A 20693-nucleotide genomic window follows, 5' to 3' on the forward strand; every position below is an offset into this window, starting at 1 on the left:
CACTGTATGTGGAACTGAACATGTGTTTATCTGCATCATTATCTGCATGTGTGTGAACGTGTGTGCTCCGGCGTAGCTGTGGAAACCTATTTGCCACGGAGACAGAGCTCCACTGGGGAAGCATGAATAATGGATCAAGGAAAAACGGGAGCTTCGGCAGAGCGCTCTGACCTCAGAGCGATTCAGAGAATGGAACCAAGGAATAGAAGTGTGCTAGCGTTGTAACCGATACTTCAGTGCTCCCCATCCTGCTTTCTTTTGCTAAAATAAACCCTCTCCTGATCTAATTTGATTCCATTTTGTTCTCACCGCTCATGGGGAGAGACACACTTACTGCATGTTTGAATAACACCGTCCTTCACCCGGACACACACGCTTACACTTTGTGGCCTAATTCAGTGTCACACACCCCCCCCCCCCCACCCCCACTCTCACCACAGCAGGCCATGACTTTGTTTGTGCATCGGTGATGCTTCATTCTGCATTTCAAGAATTCAGTGACAGCTCAGGTGTTCAGAGCTGTGGGCGAAATGTGACTTCATCTTCTTTTCTTCTTCTTCTTTACCTCACAGCACAATGAGTTTCGTACAAGACAGTGAGAGCTAGAGTAAGGGAGAGGAAGAGACCGAGGGGGTAAAAGGCGGAGCGCGTCAGTTCCCAGGCGAGTGGCTCGACGCACAGGATGAGTGTGGTTAACATACACACAGCAGGACATGAGAGCTTGCAAGCGCAGACACAAACTGAAATGTGAACTCCCTCGCATATTCCCACAAGCCTGCTACAGACAGATAACAGAGTAACCCACACAGAATGTAAAACATCAGATCTGTGTTTTTTTTCACACGCCCACGCTCTAATATAACTGCTGGGTGCACGGAAGGTATTTGGCACATTGTGGCTCGTTCACACGACTTTATTTCGCTGTTTTCTGTATGCAAACGGGGTAGCCGCTATGGATGAATCAGGCAAGGTGTACTTAAAGCCACCAGCAAGGAAAGCTGCACGCTGGTTTTCGAGACTACGCATTTGTTCCCAAGTCCATTGATGATAAAAGGCCAGATATCGATCTTTGTATCTTCTGAAAAGGATACAGGTTGTGGTTGTCGAAGCGGGGGAGGGGAGGGGGGGTGTTAATGCATCTGTGTTACGTGTGAAAACATCACAAGTGGCACCATCTGCTGGCTTGTGTCAACACATCAGTTTATCTTATTAGAGAGCAGCCCACATATCGCCACCTGTGCAGCTCAGCGACAGATGCAGACTGCCATAGTTTTTTGTTTCTTCTTATCACACTGTTGCATGAGCTGGAAGCAACACTGCAGCTGTGTATTATTTTATTAAATATTATTATTAGATTATTTTCTTTGCTCACTAGTTGAATTGTTTGTTTTGGGGGGGGTTTTTTAACTGATGCCCAAAAGATATTCAGTTCACAGTGATGTAACTGGGAGAAATTAACTGACTTTTTTATATTCATTTCATTAAATAATACTGAACCTAGCTTGCATCATCTTTATAGATATTTCATGATATTTATGAATTCATTAAATATTTTCTGGTAAAATAGCTGTTCATGTTGATCCCTTTGAGTCAATAGTCTTGCATCATTTATGTGCAGCACCATGTTGCGTATATCTAATTGTTCTCGAGTATTTCACCCTTAAACCAAACTCACCATCGACACGTCGATACGGGAACCACAGCAGGTTCTCGCTATGAGATTTTTCTTGTTGTTATGTGTTTACGCATAGATACGAGAAATGTTAACGACGAATCGTCTGCCTGTTTAAAAGATCAACAGATATCATTTGTAGCGGAATGAACAGAGAAAGAATTTCACACGGCCGCTGGGGATTTTTTTTTTTTGCTTTGTGTTTTTTAGGCCTCCGATGTCAGTCAAACCACTTCCTCTTGTGCACTTTCTCTCCACCCGACCAGGTTAAGCCCTGCGCTGCAGGTCTTTAGTTAGAGCTGCTTTATAGTATTGCTTTCAATTCTCTGACAGGTGAAAGATGAAAGGCAAAAAAAAACAGGGACTTGTCTTCATGAGCTGAAAGAAAGAGCTTTTTAATTGGGTGCGTTCGCTCGCTGCTATTGGCTGTGTTTACGAGCTGCTCGTGTTAAGGAGCCAGCCTGAGTTTTGACTGGAGGCCTGAGATCATTATCCCTCAGTGTGTTGCTCTGCTTCTCCTGCTCTGGCACTCCCCTCATGATGAAAATTATTATTAAAATAAATGGAAAAATCACGAGCCAGAATTTTGGAAATCGTCTGTGCCATCGTTTCTTATTTTCAGGGCATTTCAGGTGCGTGGTGACGTGTATTTCCCACCCACACTGTAGTGGGGGCAAGCCTCTCTCTCCTGCGATACACATCAATATGCAATTAAGCACTCGTGGAGTTCTCTCCATTCGACTCTGTCTTTATAGCGCATAATAAACAGATGAGGAGATATTAGTCCTCCGTCAGCACTTCCTCAGCGAGGCTTAATGTGGTCTCTTTATTTTGGGAATCACATCTGATTAAGTCCTCAAGGCAGCTGGGAGATTCCCTCCAGAGAAGAAGTATTACTCTGAGCAGGAGATAGAGGAGGAATAGTGACCCTCATGCCCATGATCTGCAAGGGGCCTTTATTACTGTGGTGTTGATGGATGAGCTTGTGGGAGGTGGGTTTATTGCTAAATTACATTGGTTTTGGGTTAGAAATTACAGCCTTAGTTATAAGAAATGCCACTCGGACACACTGTCTAAGACGTAGATAGGCTCAGGTCATTTTTACTTCATGGAGAGAAGGGAGCAAAGAAGTGAACACAAGTCAGGAGGATGAAAAGAATTGGAGTTGTCAGCGTAAAAGCAATGTAGAGGTGACAAGGTTCAGTGTAGTTTGCTGAATGTGGAAAAGGTCCGCGCTTGTTTACGCTGACAATGAGTTATAATTGCTCTCAAGGTCTGAGCACAAGCCAACAGAGCCCATTGTTGAGGATCATTGATTGTTTTAACCCTAAAGTGGCTGTTTTGGTGAGGACAACTCGGGGATTTTAACATGAATGTTGGCGTTTCTTGATGAAATAATCAACATCGAAAGTTATTCCGTGTTAGAGATTTTTAGCGCATTAGCGACATGTGGTTTAAGGCGCAAATCAGAGAGAGAATTGTCAGATAAGAATTATCAATAGCATCTAATGTTTGTGTGTTTCGTGTTTCGGCTGTTTTATCAACATATTTATCGGACCACAGAGTTTCAATCTTATTGTGAGATCTTCTCTAGAATCTATATGCAGTACAGATGAAACTAACTAATGTCTTGTTCCAGTACAGATCCACTGCTGTGTGTGTGCTTTTAGTTTGTCCGCAATGAGATGGTGTTAAGGGCTCTTGTGTTGTGTTGTCCCCCTTTCTTCTTCTCATGAAAATGATTTGTTTGATCACAGGACTCTCTGTGAACTGCTTAAATTAAACATGCACTCATAAAGGGAGGCATCTTGTCCACATTGTGCTTTGATTTGAGCAAATGAAGGATTCTCCCACTGGGCGGCAGTGAATGTATTTATCTTTCTTGTTTGTTAGATTACTTTTTAATTTTGTTCTTCTTTTGGTTTTTTGGGGGGTTTTTATATAAGCTTTTACACTTTCTTACACATTTTTTTTTCCAGACACAGAAAAATAGACCGCCAACCTCTTGACTCAAACTGGTGCTTTCATTGAGTGAAGGGCGGCTGTGTGCTGTGAAGCATTGACTGGTTAGTTTTTGTTACAAGCGCAGACTGCAGGAGGTGAGTTCGTCTATTAATTCTTCCTCTGTGGCTGAAGGTGAGAAATCACTCACTGGTGTCTTTTTTTGGACAAAAATCAAATCTGACGTCCCCCCCCCCACCCCACCCCCTCTGAATTTGACTTTCTGACATAAGGCATTTATCAGAGCTGCACATCGCTGTATTTTTTTGTTACACTTCAGAACAAAAGCAAGCTGATCCTGGCTTCTGGCCCGCTGGTGTGAGACGCAGCGTATTTGAGTCCTTCCCAGAAATGCAGTGGGACACATCGGCTTCAGTCAGACCTCGTGTCCCTTTGTTATTGCGCTCAGCTTATTGAGCGGCTTCCCCTGGTGTAAGAACCGAGTCCCTCACTAATATCAAAGCGCTGTGTTGATGCGGATTTGTGCAGTGCCTGGAGCTACAAGGTCTGAGACTTCACTCCCTTCATACAAAGGCCAAAGAGACGTGCGCGGGAGTGTGTGTGAATGTGTGTGTACGTCTTTGTAGTCAATAACCTGAGAACTCTACCATTGAACATCCGGAGACGATGGCTACCTTTATCTACACGTTATTGGAAACATGGGTTTGGTTTATAGGTGTAGCAGGTTTGCCACAGTAACCACAGGGTTGAAGGTAGTTAGTGCACACAGTTCTTTACCAATCACTCCTCCGACAACTGTGCGGCTTCGGAGCGTGAAGACTCTGTGCTGCAGTCTGCCCGCACCGAATCCAGGCCAGGTGTGCCACTATTTCCACCGGCGTACCTCCCTGAGCCGACCTGCCCCACCTCTACGTCCAAGAGCCGAGCCATTAACTACACCGCACCGCCACAGTGAGCTGTATGTCTAAGGTGTCTAAGGTTACCTTCTTAAAAAGAGAGAGACCCTGGCTTTGCTCTAAATATGCAGTGCTTGAGAAATTTATTAGAGCAGAACACAGTGTAAGACTGATGCCACAGCTGGCCTAAGTTAACAGTATTGGTAATTGCCAACATGTTTCTGTAATGGTTGTCCATCAGTCTGCACAAGCTCTTGTCACACAAACTAAGTTTGTTTGTTTCCTGTTAAACAGTTTTTTCTACTCTAGATGATTTCTTCTATATAAACACTTTGTCTCTATCTTCACTTGATGCCAAAGGGCATCGAAGTACAGACCTATATTTTTTTTTATTTCCTAAGTGGTGAAATACAAGCTTCATTTTATTCCAGAATCCCATTACTGATATTAATTTCTGGAGGTCTCAATGGAGACATGATATATGATTTTCCCTTGGAGCCACCATTCTCAAAATATCCTCACATCGGTTCATATTGTGACCTAGTCTTCGTGGTTTCTTCTTCTAATGTCATTCTTACCATCAACTCTAATAATATTAAAACAATAAATCTAAAAATGAACAACGGCTGTTTCTTTGTAAAATAATATGTATGAAGGCCTAACCAAGTGTCCTAGTGTGATTTTTGCAATTTAAGAGGAATTTAAATGGTTATAATTACAATTTTTTAGTCCGCTTTACCACCTGTTTGGAGTCTAAGCTGTTAACGGGAATAAAAATGTGTGGTTTAAAACTATCCATTTAAAAGTAAAGTGCTTGTTTTCATCATATTGTCTCACACTGGCTTAGGTTTGTTTTTTTATATCTGTCTGCTGTCCATGGCTTTCAAATTTACTGAAATTTACAGGCTGCTCCCTTTAGGAGTCGCCATAGTGGATCATCTGCCTCTGTTTCATCCCCAGTATCCTCTTCTATAACACCAACCCTCTGCATGTCTTCTTTCACTACTTCCATGAACCTCCCCTGAGATCTTCCTCTTTTCTGCCTGGAATATGGCAGCTCCATAAGTCCTTTGTCCAATACATCCACCATCGCTCGTCTGTACATGTCCGAACCACCTCAGCCTTGCCTCTTTACCTTTGCCCGCAAATCGCTTGACCCAACTTTTAATCCTGTCTATCCTCGTCACTCCCAATGAAAATCTTTCCATTTACCCGGGCTTGGGATCAGCACTAAGAGTACACTTGAGTACACCATCACATTTAGTGTGATTTTATTTATTAGGTGTTTTTTAAAGGGCAGTGTAATCTCAGCTTTAATAACTCTTATTTTGATGGCATCATACTTTTAATCCAGGGAAAGGAGACTTGTTCCCCTGCCCTGCTTCGCTCAGGGAAATATGAAAATTGCGCGCTCATATTAATGCCCCTGTTTTTGCCCGCTCTGCTTCGTAGATCTTGAAGAGTGAGCAAGTCAACTGTCTTTGTCGTCTGTGTTTGTCATGAACTCCAACCTCTCCAAATGTCATCCTGAATCAGACTCTGCGGCAGCGCTTTGCACAAGTCGAGCTGTCTCATCCTACTGCAGTTGTCTCCGTCTTTGTGGTGAAGCACATTTGACATTTTAACTTGAGTGTTTTTCATACCACGCAGAGCAGAACTGTCTGCTGCTTTCAGGATTTTCAGCTGTGGCATAACAAGCAGTTGTACATAAATGGGACCGTTTACTGTCCATTTTAGCAGTCGCAGGGTCATTTACAGATTATAAGCTGTGTATTAAATGGACTCGCATGGCAAGAAGCATCTATCTGTGTGATGTGAGCAATTCTTTTTGTAGAGACCATTGAGTAAGGGAATGTAACAACACTCTATTACTGTTTTTATGCCTACTTTGCTTCACTTTTCATTTCTTTTCTCTTGCAGGGTTCCTGCACTCCCAGTTAAAAACTTGACTGGTTCTGGACCAGTGCACCCAGCCTTAGCAGGTGAGACCAAATCTGCTGTGCAGCATCTGTTTAGCAATCAGCTATAAATGATAGTTTTTGCTGAGATGAGTAATGTTTGTTTATTTCTCTGTGTGCGTGCTCTACCCATGCGTCAGGTATGACAGGTATCCTGATGTGCGCTGCAGGTCTGCCCGTTTGCCTGACTCGAGCACCAAAACCTATACTGCACCCACCCCCCATCAACAAGAGCGATATGAAACCTGTGCCAGGAATCAACGGCATGCGCCGCAAAACCAAGAAAAAGCACCTAAGAAGAGGTGAGACGGCGGGACCGAACAACAGAATGAATTCAGAACAACAGCACTGTAGTTTGTAGTTTTATAATAAGTGAAGAAATGAGAAACGCACAGATGAGAGAAATCTACCAACCACTGACAGACCATCTTTGTTCTGCCAAACTTTGCGACATGTTTCAGCCTTCTGAGTGTTGAAACTGCAAAATAAACCACCAAATAAACTGTTGAGGGATCCATAATTGTTCCATAAGGTCAGCAGTGTCTCAGATTTCACCCAAGTTTGCTAATAGTCAGTTTGAAAAGCATTCCTGTACCTTTCAAAAAGCTCATATATGTATACAGTAAAATGACAACTTCATAGATGTAACACTACATTCAGATTGATACATGAAGCCACAATGAAACTAATTAATAAGGCACGGTTACACTGAGCCGGTTCAAAAGGGCATCTGGTGTATAGTTGGAGAGCTCTGGACTTGAGTAAGTGCTGGTCGATGCAAGAAGTGGAAAACACAGACATCCCCGGGGAGTTTTTGTATTAATTGAACAGTCAGACTGTTGGATTTCTATCCTTGCACTGCACTTGTCCTCTTAGTCAGTCCTTCAAGCATCTCATCACTGTACACAAAGATTTTGTTTAGAGATACACCAGTTTGAATATCCTTCCAATTTTCCAGTTTTCTCCAACTGTGACCTGCCGGTATCGGTTTTACTGATATTGATTTTGTTTCTAAGAACAGCATGCGCAAACAAAAGCATTCCTCAATGCATAGTGTAATTTTCATTATAAAAGAAATTATTAAACTTTACAAAAACAAGTGCAACAAATGTCAGGTACTCACTTCATCCGCTGTGTTTATAACGTCACCAGATAACGACCTTTTTCTCTTTCCTGCTTCTTTAGCTTTAAGCAATTTGCATTTGTTAGCGTCTTTAAAATCTCCTTGTTCAGTTGAAAGATGGTGATTTAAGTGTCCCATTAGGTTCGTTGTTACGGCTGTTTTTTGTGGTGGTCCTTAGGTTTACCTTGGCAAGCTAACCACTGATAAATTCACCAAAATCAAGCGTTTAAAACAAAAAAACAAGAGTCTATGCTAACAGCTATGTGAGAATACCTTTAAGTAAGGCCTAGAGCTGAGCTAAATGCTAACACAGCTAATATAGCTAGACTGGCAATAGCTAGCTAGCACTAAATATAGAGTTAATTAGTTTTGAAAGTACACTTGGCCTTAAACTAGAATTTAAAATGCTATTAGAAGGTACCCTTTATATGAATGTATTACTATCAAGCCAAGTTGTGCGAAAACTTTAAAAATCGCAAATTCATGACCATATATTTATTTTAGCCTCAACAAATGATGCAGACTAATACCAAAAAAACACCAAAACTACCTTTACTAATAAAGTAAAATAAAATCTTCTGCTGTAGCAATTAGAAATTACTGACCTTTCAAATGTTACTTGAGGCAGCGGACAAATATGCAACCTATGTGTATGTCTGATTTGATTTCTATTGCTCTGCTTTCTCCACCCAGAACAATCAGAGAAGCGAATGAAGCTGTCAAATAACAACAGAGTAAAATTATTCTTAATTAATTTATTAACTTTTTCTCTGTCTTTCTCCTCCTTTTTCTGTTTCCACCTCTCCTTCTCTTCACACATTTCTACCTCCTGCATACCCTTTATACCTGAGGATTTTGGGGGGACAAAAGCTGTCTCCTTGTCTCACTACTCTCTCTGCCTCTGTTCACTGGCTCTCCCTCAAATGAACAAACAAAAGCTCGGGGGGGAAAAAGGTTGCCTGTAAGCGTATTAGGGATGTAAGCTGTGGGTGTGCTCTCAGCCATACCAGCCTGGTTGCACACAGGGATTATGAGAGTGTGGGGTTGCCAGTGTTATGTGGCAGCTTCAAGGTGACCTCCTCTTGAACATCACTAACATGTGTACTGTTTACACGTGCACACTTTCTTTTATTGGTAAAAAAAAAAAAAAAGAAAGGCACATGGGGCAGTCTCTGAGACTGATCTGATGTTATTCTCTTGTTTTTGAATAGTCAATTTTCTCTTTGCTCACACTTACCTGTGGCTTGTTCTCATGACTTTTGTGACTTATTTTTAAAAGGAAAAAACCCAGAAGATGTGGTGCGAAGATACACTGAGAAGATTAAAGTGGTGCCAGATGAGGTGAGAATAAAACCCATCGTTGCGCATATTCAGGATTTAAGTTGCTTCATGAGTACAGTCATGTACATGTCAAATGGCAGCTCAAGTATTTTGGCCGGCTATTCCAGGACTGTACCATCTGCATGGAGAGGCTGGTCATGTCATCCGGCTATGAAGGCGTCCTGCAGCACAAAGGCATCAAGCCAGAGCTGGTGGGCAAACTTGGCAAGTGTGGGCACATGTACCATCTGCTATGCCTGGTGGCCATGTACAACAATGGCAATAAGGTGGGTAAAAGCTTGCGAGCCAGACGCTGTTATGATGTCACGCTAGGCTCAAATTCTAAACTCGCGATGTCTTACAGCTCGACGGGGTTGCACGGCACCGGCAGATGATGGCCCTCGATATTGCTGCTCACAGATGGAAAGCTTATATAGCCTCATCTGATCAGTCTTGACAGCACAGTATTTTGTAAAATCACTTTGGACACTGAAGTTTGCTTGCAGGAAATTCAGATTTACTGCTTGCAACTGCAAACAAAAGGACACCATGTTGCACTGTTGGTGCTCCAGAACAAAAAAGTCAAGTCAAATCAAAGTTTCTATTGTGCATTTAAAATACCTCAGTTCACCAAAATGCTGTACAGTTTGTACAAAATATACATTATACATAAGAATCACTAAATGAACAATAAATACACAGCAGAAATGTAATAAAACAAAGTAAATAAGTCTGTTTTTGCATAATAAAGCCAGGGAACTCTGCTCGACTAGACGTGAAAGCAAGAACAAATGGGTCTTTAGAAAATTTGGAGCCACCACTGAAAAGTCTCAATCACCTCTAATTTAAATCCTTGATCTGGGAATATCCAAAAGCAGCTGGTTTGTAGACATCAGTGCTCAGCTAGGAGTCTAGGGTTTCCAAAGGTCTGTTAAGTAACAGCGCGACAAACCATGAGGCTCTTAAAAAGCAAGGAATAAACATTTAATTTGGATTCTGAAATGAAAATTTAAGCCAGTCTAAGGAGGCCAGTATGGGTGTAATGTGATCACACCATTTTTCCCCTTTAAATAAAAGTGTGAATTACAAAAGTAACAAAAACAACAAACTTCTTATTTACATTTTACTGTATCAATCTATGCAGATGATTCTACTTTTTATTTGTCCAGTTTCTAAAATTCCCCTCTTTGAATTTAGATTTTTCTTTAAGCTGTGATAGGTGATATTGCTATACTACATTATAACTACTGTAACTACTGTAACGAACACTACTATGGCTCCAGAAAGAACTGCAGTGGTGTATTTTTTCCCAGCACTACTTGGGGGTAAAGACTAACAACTCCTGAGAAAAATATCTGGTTCTTTATCCGCTGAATATTCAAATATATTTACCAGCTAGTTCCTAACATCGTCTATCTGCTGTTTGGGATCGTTCTATTTAGAGCTCAAATTAAAAATGAACAGAAACAAATAAAAGGCATTTTTCAGTCTCAACATTTGATATATTGTCTCTAGGCTGAAAAAAAATTGCAAATCATCCATTTAATTTGGGGGTTTTGGAAACAAAGTGGTTTAATTTTATTGCGTCTTAACGTCAAGTCATTATTTTTCTCCAAAGCAGGATGGCAGTCTTCAGTGCCCAACGTGCAAAACCATCTATGGGGAGAAAACAGGCACGCAGCCCCCCGGGAAGATGGAGTACCACGTCATACCACACTGCTTGCCAGGCTACCCAGACTCAAAGACCATCCGCATTGTCTACGATATTCCTGCCGGGATCCAGGTGAGAGCCGTCTCACTTCACCTAATCCACCACCCTGCCTTTCTACCCTGATCCGCTGTCTCTTGCCTCTAAATCTGTGACCTTTTACAACCGCTTATCCGCTTAAGTTGGATGGAGAGTTACTCACGCAGGAAGCTGAGGTGTCGGGATCCTGAGGAAACAGCATTTTTAGGAATTAAGCAGTGATTCAGGGCAAAGACAAAGAAGTATTGAAGAGTTATGACCCAAAAAGGAACACTAAGAATTTTTCTATTCGCTCTCATGGTAAAGGCTTATGTTGTATACGAAATATATAGAGTGAAAACATGTATGGGTTTTTTGTCCATATAGTTATAGGCATACAAGTCCACCTTCCCTTAGTTGATTTGCCTTTCAGCTCATACATCAAACTGATTAACATTAATAAGAAAATTAAACAGCTGGGATTTGCAGTTGGATTTCACCGGGTCTGAGCTGGTGGTATTTTGGCTGGTATTTTCTTCTGACTCCTGAGATGAGCTCAAATTGAGTCAATAAGCTGACCTTTTTCCACCAGCGGAGAAGGCATAGTGCCCCCAGGGATAGCGCTGGGGGTCATCTGACCACTCAGATCAGCATAACAACACAATACACTATTGCCAGGGGACATTACTGTAGGTCTGTCTTTTTCCCCTCCTGCAGTTCAGCCTGCACTCTAGACATCATGATCATCATAGATGGTAAGGTTTACACTCTGTACTCTGTGGACGATAGCAAAATAATTGGGGGAGTAGGGAAGTGGTGACGCTGTGCATCTTCTTTTGCCTTTTCAGTCTATGCCAGCACCCAAAACTGTATGATGAAATATGGGGCTTTATACTTTTACATCTTTAATAGGTCAAAGTAGGTGGTGTGTTCACTTCAATTCAGTTCAGTTTTATTTTACATAGCACCAAATCACAACAACAGTTGCCTCAAGGTGCTTTATATTGTAAGATAAAGACCCTACAGTAATACAGAGAAAACCCCAACAATCACACGGCGCTTGGTGACAGTAGGAAAAAAAACCTCCCTTTTAAGAGGAAGTAACCTCCAGCAGAACCAGGCTTAGGGAGGGGCAGCCATCTGCTATAGTGGGAGGCGGGGTTGAGGAAGGAGACAGGACACCGACTCACTGTGGTTTACAGACATCATCAGAGGAAGTTCTAAATTGTCGAGAACCTAACGCTCTAACCAACAGAGTTCAGTTTTTAGATTTATTTTGGATTTTAATTGCACCGCAAGCCACTTTGTGGCATGAACTATTTTGATTTCATGCACAAAGAGAGGAGCATCAGAGAGTTTCTAGCTGCCTGATTGCAGTCCACCATGCTAATACTTTTTGTAGTTACCTTTTAGTAATAGGTGCTGATGAGGGAGATTGTCCTCCCATAAACCCAGCACTCGCTGATGAATAGATGTCTTAATGTTTGTAAACATCAGAGCAGTTTGAGAAAAACAATAACATTTTTAAATATTGATCTTCTTCCCAGTGTTTGATCATCACAAGTAGCAAGTAGTGCTATGATCAAAAGGACACATTTCTGCATCCCACACTAGAAAGAAGTTCAAAATCAAACAGATTTTCTTGTAAAAACCAAGAATGCAATCTGCTGGTTGAAAAGCCCACATTACACTGCCGATGTATATGTGGAGAAAACTAAATGAGATTTAAAGATCAGCCTCTCTGAACATAAAAGCAACTTCAGGGAGAAAGTTGAAAGAAGCCCAATGACATTTTATTTCAGCTGCCATCGTGTGTGATCTCCTTAAAGACAAACTCTTTGGGTCAGCTTCTGTTGCCTACATTTGCTATAGGCTATACATAAAATAAACATGACAGTCAACACAAAGAGGTTCAGACATGTTTTATAATGCACGTCTGAGGTCATTTTTGTCATTTCCAAAAAAACCATGAACAATCCGGTGGACTACATACTAAACTTAGAGGATAGGAACCACGTATTGATCGCATCGTGCTAGTATCAACCTGATACTGGTATCGATACTGTATTTGGATCGATCTGCTTACTTTTAGGCAGCACACATTAGCAGGAAGCTACATTTATGGTTAAAATTGGCTTCATTGTGAGAAAAAACAGGATATTAGTCTCATTTCAGTGTGATGATATAATCAATATTTTACTTGCAAAAGCTAAAATATAATTTCTATTTCTAGATGCAGGCATAAATCAATCACTCCCATTCATTGGAGGCCACATTGCACTCCCCCTTTTGGGGAAATTACAGCTATTTTCGGTGCGCTGGGATTAATCAAAAGTGGAATGACTCTCTCTGGATCACCTCTGATGTAACTTTTGAACCGTACGCCTGATTTTCGAAAATAGCATACCTCTGGAGTCACTGAAACGAGCTGAGTTTAAAGAGTCCCGTGATATCAGTTTCTGCTATATCTAATTTTATTTAAAAAGTTTCTTCATCTTTTGGCCACACCTCTTTTTTTTTTCTAACCATCTCGGCACTTCTTTCCAAAGACTGTCAAAAAATGAGTCATGAGAGGGCAGCACAGAACTTTTTTCCTTTTATTGCTTACAGCCAGCTTTTAGCATGATCTGATCAAGTTGCCATGGCGACTGTGCCCTGCTGAACTACCTGATTCCATCAAAGCTTCTTGCAGCTTTATTTTTAGGTGGTATTATATTAGTGTTACAGTGAAAAGGGGCCTTATAACCTGTCCAAGAAGTGTGCTTAATAGAGGCACAAAGAACACACAAAAGACTGGGAAAAACAAATGTGTTGTTAAAGCAACCAAAGCCTGGGAATATTACCAAAATGTAAACATAAAAAAGGAAAAGGAAATAGGAAAAGGGACAAAAAACAAGAGTAGTTTGTTATAACAAGGCTGCTGTAACTGTGTAACTTATTTTTATTGATAAGGTTGAGGGAATTGGCGAGACTCTGGCTAAGATGAGCTATAAGATTTTTATTTCATACTGGTGGCTTCAAAGCACTTTATTTTGACAGAGACTGAACATATTACTGCGTATTGAAAGTAACATATTTCCCAGCTGATTATTTTACAAAAGCCTCGTTTAAGTGATGTGAGCAGTAAAGCTTGTCCTGTGGGTGCTGTTGACATTTCCCACACAATTAAGTCATAATTGCAAGTGAAGGTGTTGTAACTTTAGTTTTTTCTTCTTGACATTTTCACCAGACCAATGAGCACCCCAACCCTGGGAAGAAGTTCAGTGCCAGAGGGTTCCCTCGACACTGCTACCTCCCCGACAACGAGAAAGGCAGGAAGGTAAGCTGCGACGCGGCTCCCAGAAGGAAAGAGCGGGCTTCCTTTTGTGGAAGCGCCGTCACAAACCATCCTCTCGTTTGTGTCTCATCAGGTCCTGAAGCTGCTGATCATGGCCTGGGACCGACGCCTCATCTTCACCATTGGCACATCCAGCACCACGGGCGAATCGGACACCGTGGTGTGGAACGAGATTCATCACAAGACGGAATTTGGCTCTAACCTGACCGGTCACGGCTACCCCGACCCCAACTACTTGGACAACGTCTTGGCAGAGCTGTCGGCCCAGGGGATTGGCGAGGACAATCTAAAGGACTGATGACCAGCAGAACTGGTACACTGAAACAAAACCCCCCCATGCCCCGCCATCTCCCAGAGAGCGGGGACACTGCACGACGGGCAACATGCGGCCGACAACGCTTTACTCCCCACAAACAAAAATATCCTGCAGAAAGGGTGGCTTGGTTCTGATCAAAGTTTTTGGTTTATGTAACCCAGGCAATCTCCCTCCCCCCTGCTGTCTCTAGATCCATGCCTTGAGCAAGTTTTGTCCGTTGGCAAAGTCTCTCAAAGTGTAAAGGAGGCAAAGAGATTCTTGTCTGAATGTTGGGACCTTGAGGTGAAAGGTATTTATCCCTTTTTTCGAGTCAAACTGATGCTGTTCTTTGGCACTCAAAGAAAAATGACATGGGGCTAATAACTGTACACAGGCATATCTGTAAAACGCTGAACTCCAGAATGCATGGCCCCGACTAACGCTGCATAATGAATGTCGAGCAAACACACGCGACAGGGTGAGCTGTCAGCGGATCAGCTGTTGCTTGGTGTTATGAAGATTTAAGAAAATTGCAAAGAAATCCAAATTAACTATTTCCCTCCCCCACAGTTTACTTTTATTCATTACAAAAGTTGGTTGTGCATTTTTGAAAAAGCAGGTCATTTACGGTTAATCTGATATTTTCCACTTCTGATAGGTCAGTGTATTTTATTTTCTACGTACGGAAGTATGTTCTGTAGTGCATGACGTAGATTCCAGAGAGCTTAAGATTTAGAAGATTATTGGTGTTTGGTAACAATTGTGTGTTGTATGGTTAACCTTGTGGACAGTCTGTGAGAGGAGACATAAAATAAGACGAAACAAGCTCCGCTCCAAGGTTTAACTCATTTGTTTAGTTGACACGCTGATGACGATGACCTCTGTGAATAAAAAGGCTGCATTATTATTATTCCTGTTGGAGCGAACCCAGGCGCTGGCACAATCCATCATGCTGACCGTACACAAGGGATGAGCGTGCTATCGCGTGCTAGGAGGCATTAATAAGCTGGCTTAAAGTCCTTGAGGAGAGAAGCTGAACACACAGATGGACGTTCCTCTGTCTTTCAAACACCAACAGCTTTCCCTTAGAGATCCATTTTCGGGGGAGCTCCTCTGCTCGCCTGCAGTCTCTTGTGAGCTTGTTTGCCGTTTGTTGGCGTTGTACTTGGCTCAAGTGCCCGCACAGTGAGCAGCTGAGCCTCGGAAACGAGCAGCATCTCGTTGCCTTCGTGAGCTCACTTTGGAGTCGTTGGGGCGCTTCCCGATGTATCTGTTCACCCCCGCTTTCCGCCTCCTCCTCAGCTGTGGAGCACTCGTTCTACAAACCATGCAAATGTTGGTCGAGTGTGTTGTTGGCTGGGGACTATTTTTTCCTACGCCCCCCCCACCCCCTTTAGACTTCGTGCCCACGAGCTAAAGACTTTTCAAAGGTCCTCGGTGGAGATCTTGTGATGTTTATTTACTCTGCGATAAATTATAACCCAGAGCTGCATAATTCTCCATAAATATGTCTGATCAATTTTAATGAGCAGGAGCGTTGGTGTCAGGTTTATTAAGGGGTCACCCAGCAGCGGGCTTGATTTTGGGGTTAATCATAGTCTTCCATAGCACTTTGAGGCAACGTTTTTGTTGATTAAGTCATTTGGTTTTTCGAAAAATGTCTTAAATTGCAACTTAATCTTTTTTTAAGTTGATGTTTATAAACTGGCTTGCGATGCTTTAACTATATATATATGAATATATAAAATATATTTGCAGATGTGATATACCTTTAAATTTAAACTCAATTTGAGTCAATGGTGTAAGTTTAATTTATTTTTATACTCTTCTATATAGAAAATATACAGATTGTCCCACATATCTGTACACAGGCACATGAACATGAATACATAAAATCTGGCAAAAAAATTTGTCAGGATGTCAGGGACTGAACATGTATGACTTGTTATGGACGTCTTATATTGCAAGTAGTGTTAGCGTATTCTGCTGTCATGACCTTAATGTAGACCTTGTGTAGTTGATCCCCGTGGGACACAAATAAATACAGTAAATGTGTCTTTATTATTGGTGGGGCAGCGTTAGTGGCATGAAGATGGCCCGTGTTGGCCTTTTTTTTTACACTTGTCCAGAACGTGGGAACGGATGTTGTCAGCCATTTTTTGTTAAAGCTGAAGGTGAAAACAGCCTGGGTTCAAGATCAAATCACAAAATATTCTTAGGAGTTTGTTTAAGCGGGTGAGGTTTCTCTTAGTTAGTTAGGTGTGAGTCAGAAACACAAGAATACAGAGAGTTCTGTGTCCTTCGTCACTTTAAATTCTTCCCCTCCCTCCTGCAGTGCCATGTCAGTGCTAGTTCAGAACTAGTTTGGCATTATATACTGTTGCGCGGCAGAAAAAGAGGAAATCACAGCCGACAGGATCTGCGGGCTACATCTGCAAATCATCCGTGAATTTCTTGCCGTGGAGCCTCCCGTTGCCACTGACAGCTATTTTGTTGTGCCGAGGCAGTGCCTGCTTTTTGGCTCCAGTACCAGTCCCATTTTATTACGAGGGAAACATGAAAAAGCTTTCTGCATCAAGCGCTAGCACCACATCAGTGGAAAAGTGCTACTTCTAACCCTCGCATCAAAGCACAGCAATGTGGAAAAATACATTTAAATGTCAGTGATGCCTCAGTCGCAGCCACTGTGTTGGTAAAGAGAAATTGCACATGCTTATGTATACCCAGTGTGTTTGTCAGGACTCCATTTACATCTGCAATTAAAATAATCACAGCTGTTTGGTTTGTAACTGCAGTCTAAGCCAGATACATGGATTAATTCTAAAAATGCTTTTCATACAAATGACTTGATCTCATATAGATATTAGGAAAGATATTTAATATTTAAATTAAATATAATTTAATATGCACTGCTCAAAAAAATTAAAGTAAAACTGAAAACACATCAGATATCAACGGCAAAAAAGTTAAGCTGGATGTCTACACGGATATGGACTGCATAATGTGTTAGGAATGAAAGGATGCCACATCATTTGAGGGAAATTAAAAATAGTACTCAGGACCCAGTGCACCAGCGTAGGGTCTGACAGGGGGTCCAAGGGATTTCATGCTGATACCTGATGGCAGTCAGGGTGTCGTTGCCTGGCCTGTAGAAGTCAGTGCGTCCCTCCGTGCCTCCTCAGATCATCACTGACACAACACCAAACTGATGATGCTGAACAGTGTTACAGGCACTATGGACCTGCCAGTTCTGGCATTCTATGGCAAATGCCATTTGGGCTCCAAAGTGCTGGGCAGTGAGCATAGGCTCTTGTAGAGGATGGTCTACCATCAGGCCAACCTGATTTCTGATTGTTTGGTGAGAGGCATGCACACCAGTGCTCTGCTGGAGGTCATTTTGCAGCTCTGGGAGTGCTCAACTGTTCTTCCTTGCACAAAGGAGCAGATACGGGTCCTGCTCATGGGTTAAGGACCTTCCACGGCCATGTCCGACTCTCCTAGAGTAACTTCTGGACTCTTGAGCCAGTGATGGGAGACACAGCAAACCTTCTGGCAGTAGCACATATTGATGCACAATCCCAGAGGAGCTGGACTACCTGTGCAACCTCCGCAGGTTAATGTAACCTAGTCAAATGGAAAAGTAGTGAAATAAACTGTCAGAAAAGATGATGTGGGAAAAATGTCCATCTATAAAACTATTGCTGTTTTGTCTCATTATTGCCCCTCTAGTGCAGCTGTTATTAATTTCATTGACACCAAAAAGGTGAAACGTGGTTAACAATAACGACCGCTGCTGCATAACTGATCAGATCAATATCCCAGAAGTTTATCTGACTTGATTCTGTACTCTGAAAAGTGTTCCTTTAACTTTTTTTGAGCAGTATATTTAAGACAGATTACTGACTGGCTTCATAATTCAGTCTCAATTAAACTTCTACTCAAATTTTTTTCTTGAAAAATCTTAATAAACATTGCCCCACATTACCAAAAATTGCATATACATCCATGAACTATCCAAAGTTTCATCTACATATAACATACACCACCAGCCCATTTCAACTGGCAACATCCCTGCTGCAGTGTGGCAACGCCAAAGACACAAACTGGTGTGAGCTGTTTATCCCAAACTTATAAATATATTTTAATATCTTTTGTTATTCTGTTAAATTCCACTTTCACTAGACGAGTAGTGGAGCCTGTGTTGTCTGTGAGCTAGCTTCTCCATTTTTCAAAAAGGACACATTTTTGGCTCTTGCTTCTCAGGCATGAATTTTCTTGAATGCAGCTGTTGTTAACCTTTTTCAAAGAGAGCTCTTCTTCACCCAGGAGTAACAAACAAAAGATTTAAAACCTATCCAAGAAGCCAAAATCACAGGCATAGGTCACAACAATCACTGTAATCACTTTTTTAAAAAAGGTTAAGGCAACTAAATACCACTGGGTTGTGTGCATACAGCAGGATTCCAACAGAAACTGCTGGATTACTTTAAAACAAGGTTTCATTATGCATGTGAATCAGCCTGCTGAAAACTGCTCCCGTGTAAACAAGCTGTCATTGTGTAGCTTTTAGCTACAGTAAGCTCTTAAAACCCAAAGAATGGCAGATGCTACAACTCGCTTGTGATCACTCTGGAGCGTTTAGCAGCTAAAGCGCTCGGACTCTTCATTCATCAGGAGGACAGGATCATGACTCTAAATGAATCGTGAGTGAATCACCGTCCTTAAGACCAAATAAGTCAGCTGTTGCAGATTTAAGTATTAATATCTGTTTAAATGCTTTAAACCTGTATACTTGTTTTCAGGCTCTTTTAGCCACAGCTCTGTGTTTGTGGTATGGTATATGGTAAACAAGCTACTAAGAGTATTTCTGAGTGATTTTTGACCCAGGCACTTAAAACATTCACATTTTTGGCCTATGTCAACTTTTCTCCTTCGCACATTTGTGACACCCTTTATACAATGGGACAGCAAAAGAGAATGCTACCGATCTATCAGGGAACTTTTCCATGTGAAGTGAAATTTCGTTCACTAGAGAAATCCAAATGTTCGCTTCTTCAGCTTTTTCCTTTTCCACGTGTCGGTCTTGTAGTGTGAACGACGCCCGGCCCTTTAGACTTTTCAGGTGTGTACAGATCTATGTGGGAATGACGTATAAATCAAGGTTTTGGTATTTGTCCGGTTAAACAAGAGGGAGGTGGTTTTTATGCAATTTACTATTTTTAAAACCTAATACATGATTTACGTGTAGCAAGAAGAAGGCTGATTGTTTTTGGTTCAAAATGACAATGGATGTTTTCTTTATGGGGCGCCTACCTCTGCGTTTCTAAACAGAGAGGTTGCAATCCAAGGATGTTCACATGCTATGTATTAAAAAAAAAAACATATATTTTTGATGTCTTTTTTTTTCAATGATTGTCTCTAAAAAGAACTATTACGTAACATTTGCTGTATTGCTCTTCATCCCATGCTATTCCGTTAGAGGTTAGAGGTGGGATCGGGGATGAAGTCACTTTGTCCTAACGTATGACGTATATATGAAGTTGTACTCTCGTAGTGTCCACTGCAAACTGTACTTCTCTATCTAAATGATACCTTACCATTTTTCTGTGGCTATGCTGTACGTTTGTATCCGTCCGTGTGAATGTGTGTGGAAGTGGGAGTCTCGTAGACAAAGCTTAGGTTCATGTCCTTTAAAGATGCAGTAATGTTTCCTAGAGGTGCATGTTAACCAAACAGTGAGCAAGCGTATTGACAGTGCAGAGTTTTTCTTGTTTTTTGCATATGAAAACATGTTAGCTTCTCTAGAAACCCCACCCTGGTTTTCTGGTGATTTAGCACTGTGGTTCTGAAACTTATTCCTATTAGTTAGGGATTTTCCCTTTTTATCTTTTATTTTTCCCCCCCTCTGTATTGGCTTTGATTTACACAAATGAGGAAACGATAGCGTTTTGCTGCTTTCCCCACTCTTTCCACGACATGTAAAACATCTGAAGGTTTTCAATTTAAGTGCCCATTTTAAATGACCTTTCCAAGTCACTGTTTTTGTTGTTTAATCTTAGGCGGCGTCTGCTATTGTTATTTAAAATGGTTCACGGGGACAAACTGAGATAAACTAAAAGCAAGATATACAGAGACATTGATTTAACTATAAAGGGCTTCTTAATCTATTGGTCTTTATTGAATTGTGATGACCTTGTTGCATGTTTGTGTGTTTTGTTGTGGAAAAATAAATGTGCCCTTGACAGGGGTAGCGTGTTTGAGCTTTTGTTACACCGGCTCTCCTTGTCTCCCCACCCCACCCCACCCGGTGGTGGTGTGTCTTCTTCCTATTTAACACCACCGTTTCCTTCTCCCTGGGTAACTCTGTGCTTTGGAGCTCGTTATATGGATATAAATGAGCCTGG

At 41.6% G+C, this 20693-nt stretch overlaps 1 protein-coding gene across 2 annotated transcripts in view; it reads left to right on the forward strand.

The window, feature by feature from the left end:
- The window catches only part of dtx1 (deltex 1, E3 ubiquitin ligase), a 47318-nt gene extending 26769 nt beyond the window's left edge, over positions 1-20549 (forward strand). The window contains exons 5-11 of one of the 2 annotated variants that reach the window (XM_005473118.4): positions 6451-6512; positions 6629-6790; positions 8891-8952; positions 9060-9218; positions 10550-10714; positions 13887-13976; positions 14068-20549. In XM_005473118.4, coding sequence (XP_005473175.1) covers positions 6451-6512; positions 6629-6790; positions 8891-8952; positions 9060-9218; positions 10550-10714; positions 13887-13976; positions 14068-14292 — 925 coding nt within the window. In that variant the 3' untranslated portion in view covers positions 14293-20549. The remainder of the gene's footprint in view (positions 1-6450; positions 6513-6628; positions 6791-8890; positions 8953-9059; positions 9219-10549; positions 10715-13886; positions 13977-14067) is intronic. The other variant, XM_019365933.2, reaches the window with a different exon arrangement.
- Positions 20550-20693: the final 144 nt, after the last annotated feature.

The sequence above is a fragment of the Oreochromis niloticus genome, linkage group LG12 (genome assembly GCF_001858045.2).
Source record: "Oreochromis niloticus isolate F11D_XX linkage group LG12, O_niloticus_UMD_NMBU, whole genome shotgun sequence".
In the NCBI taxonomy this organism is placed as follows: domain Eukaryota; kingdom Metazoa; phylum Chordata; class Actinopteri; order Cichliformes; family Cichlidae; genus Oreochromis; species Oreochromis niloticus.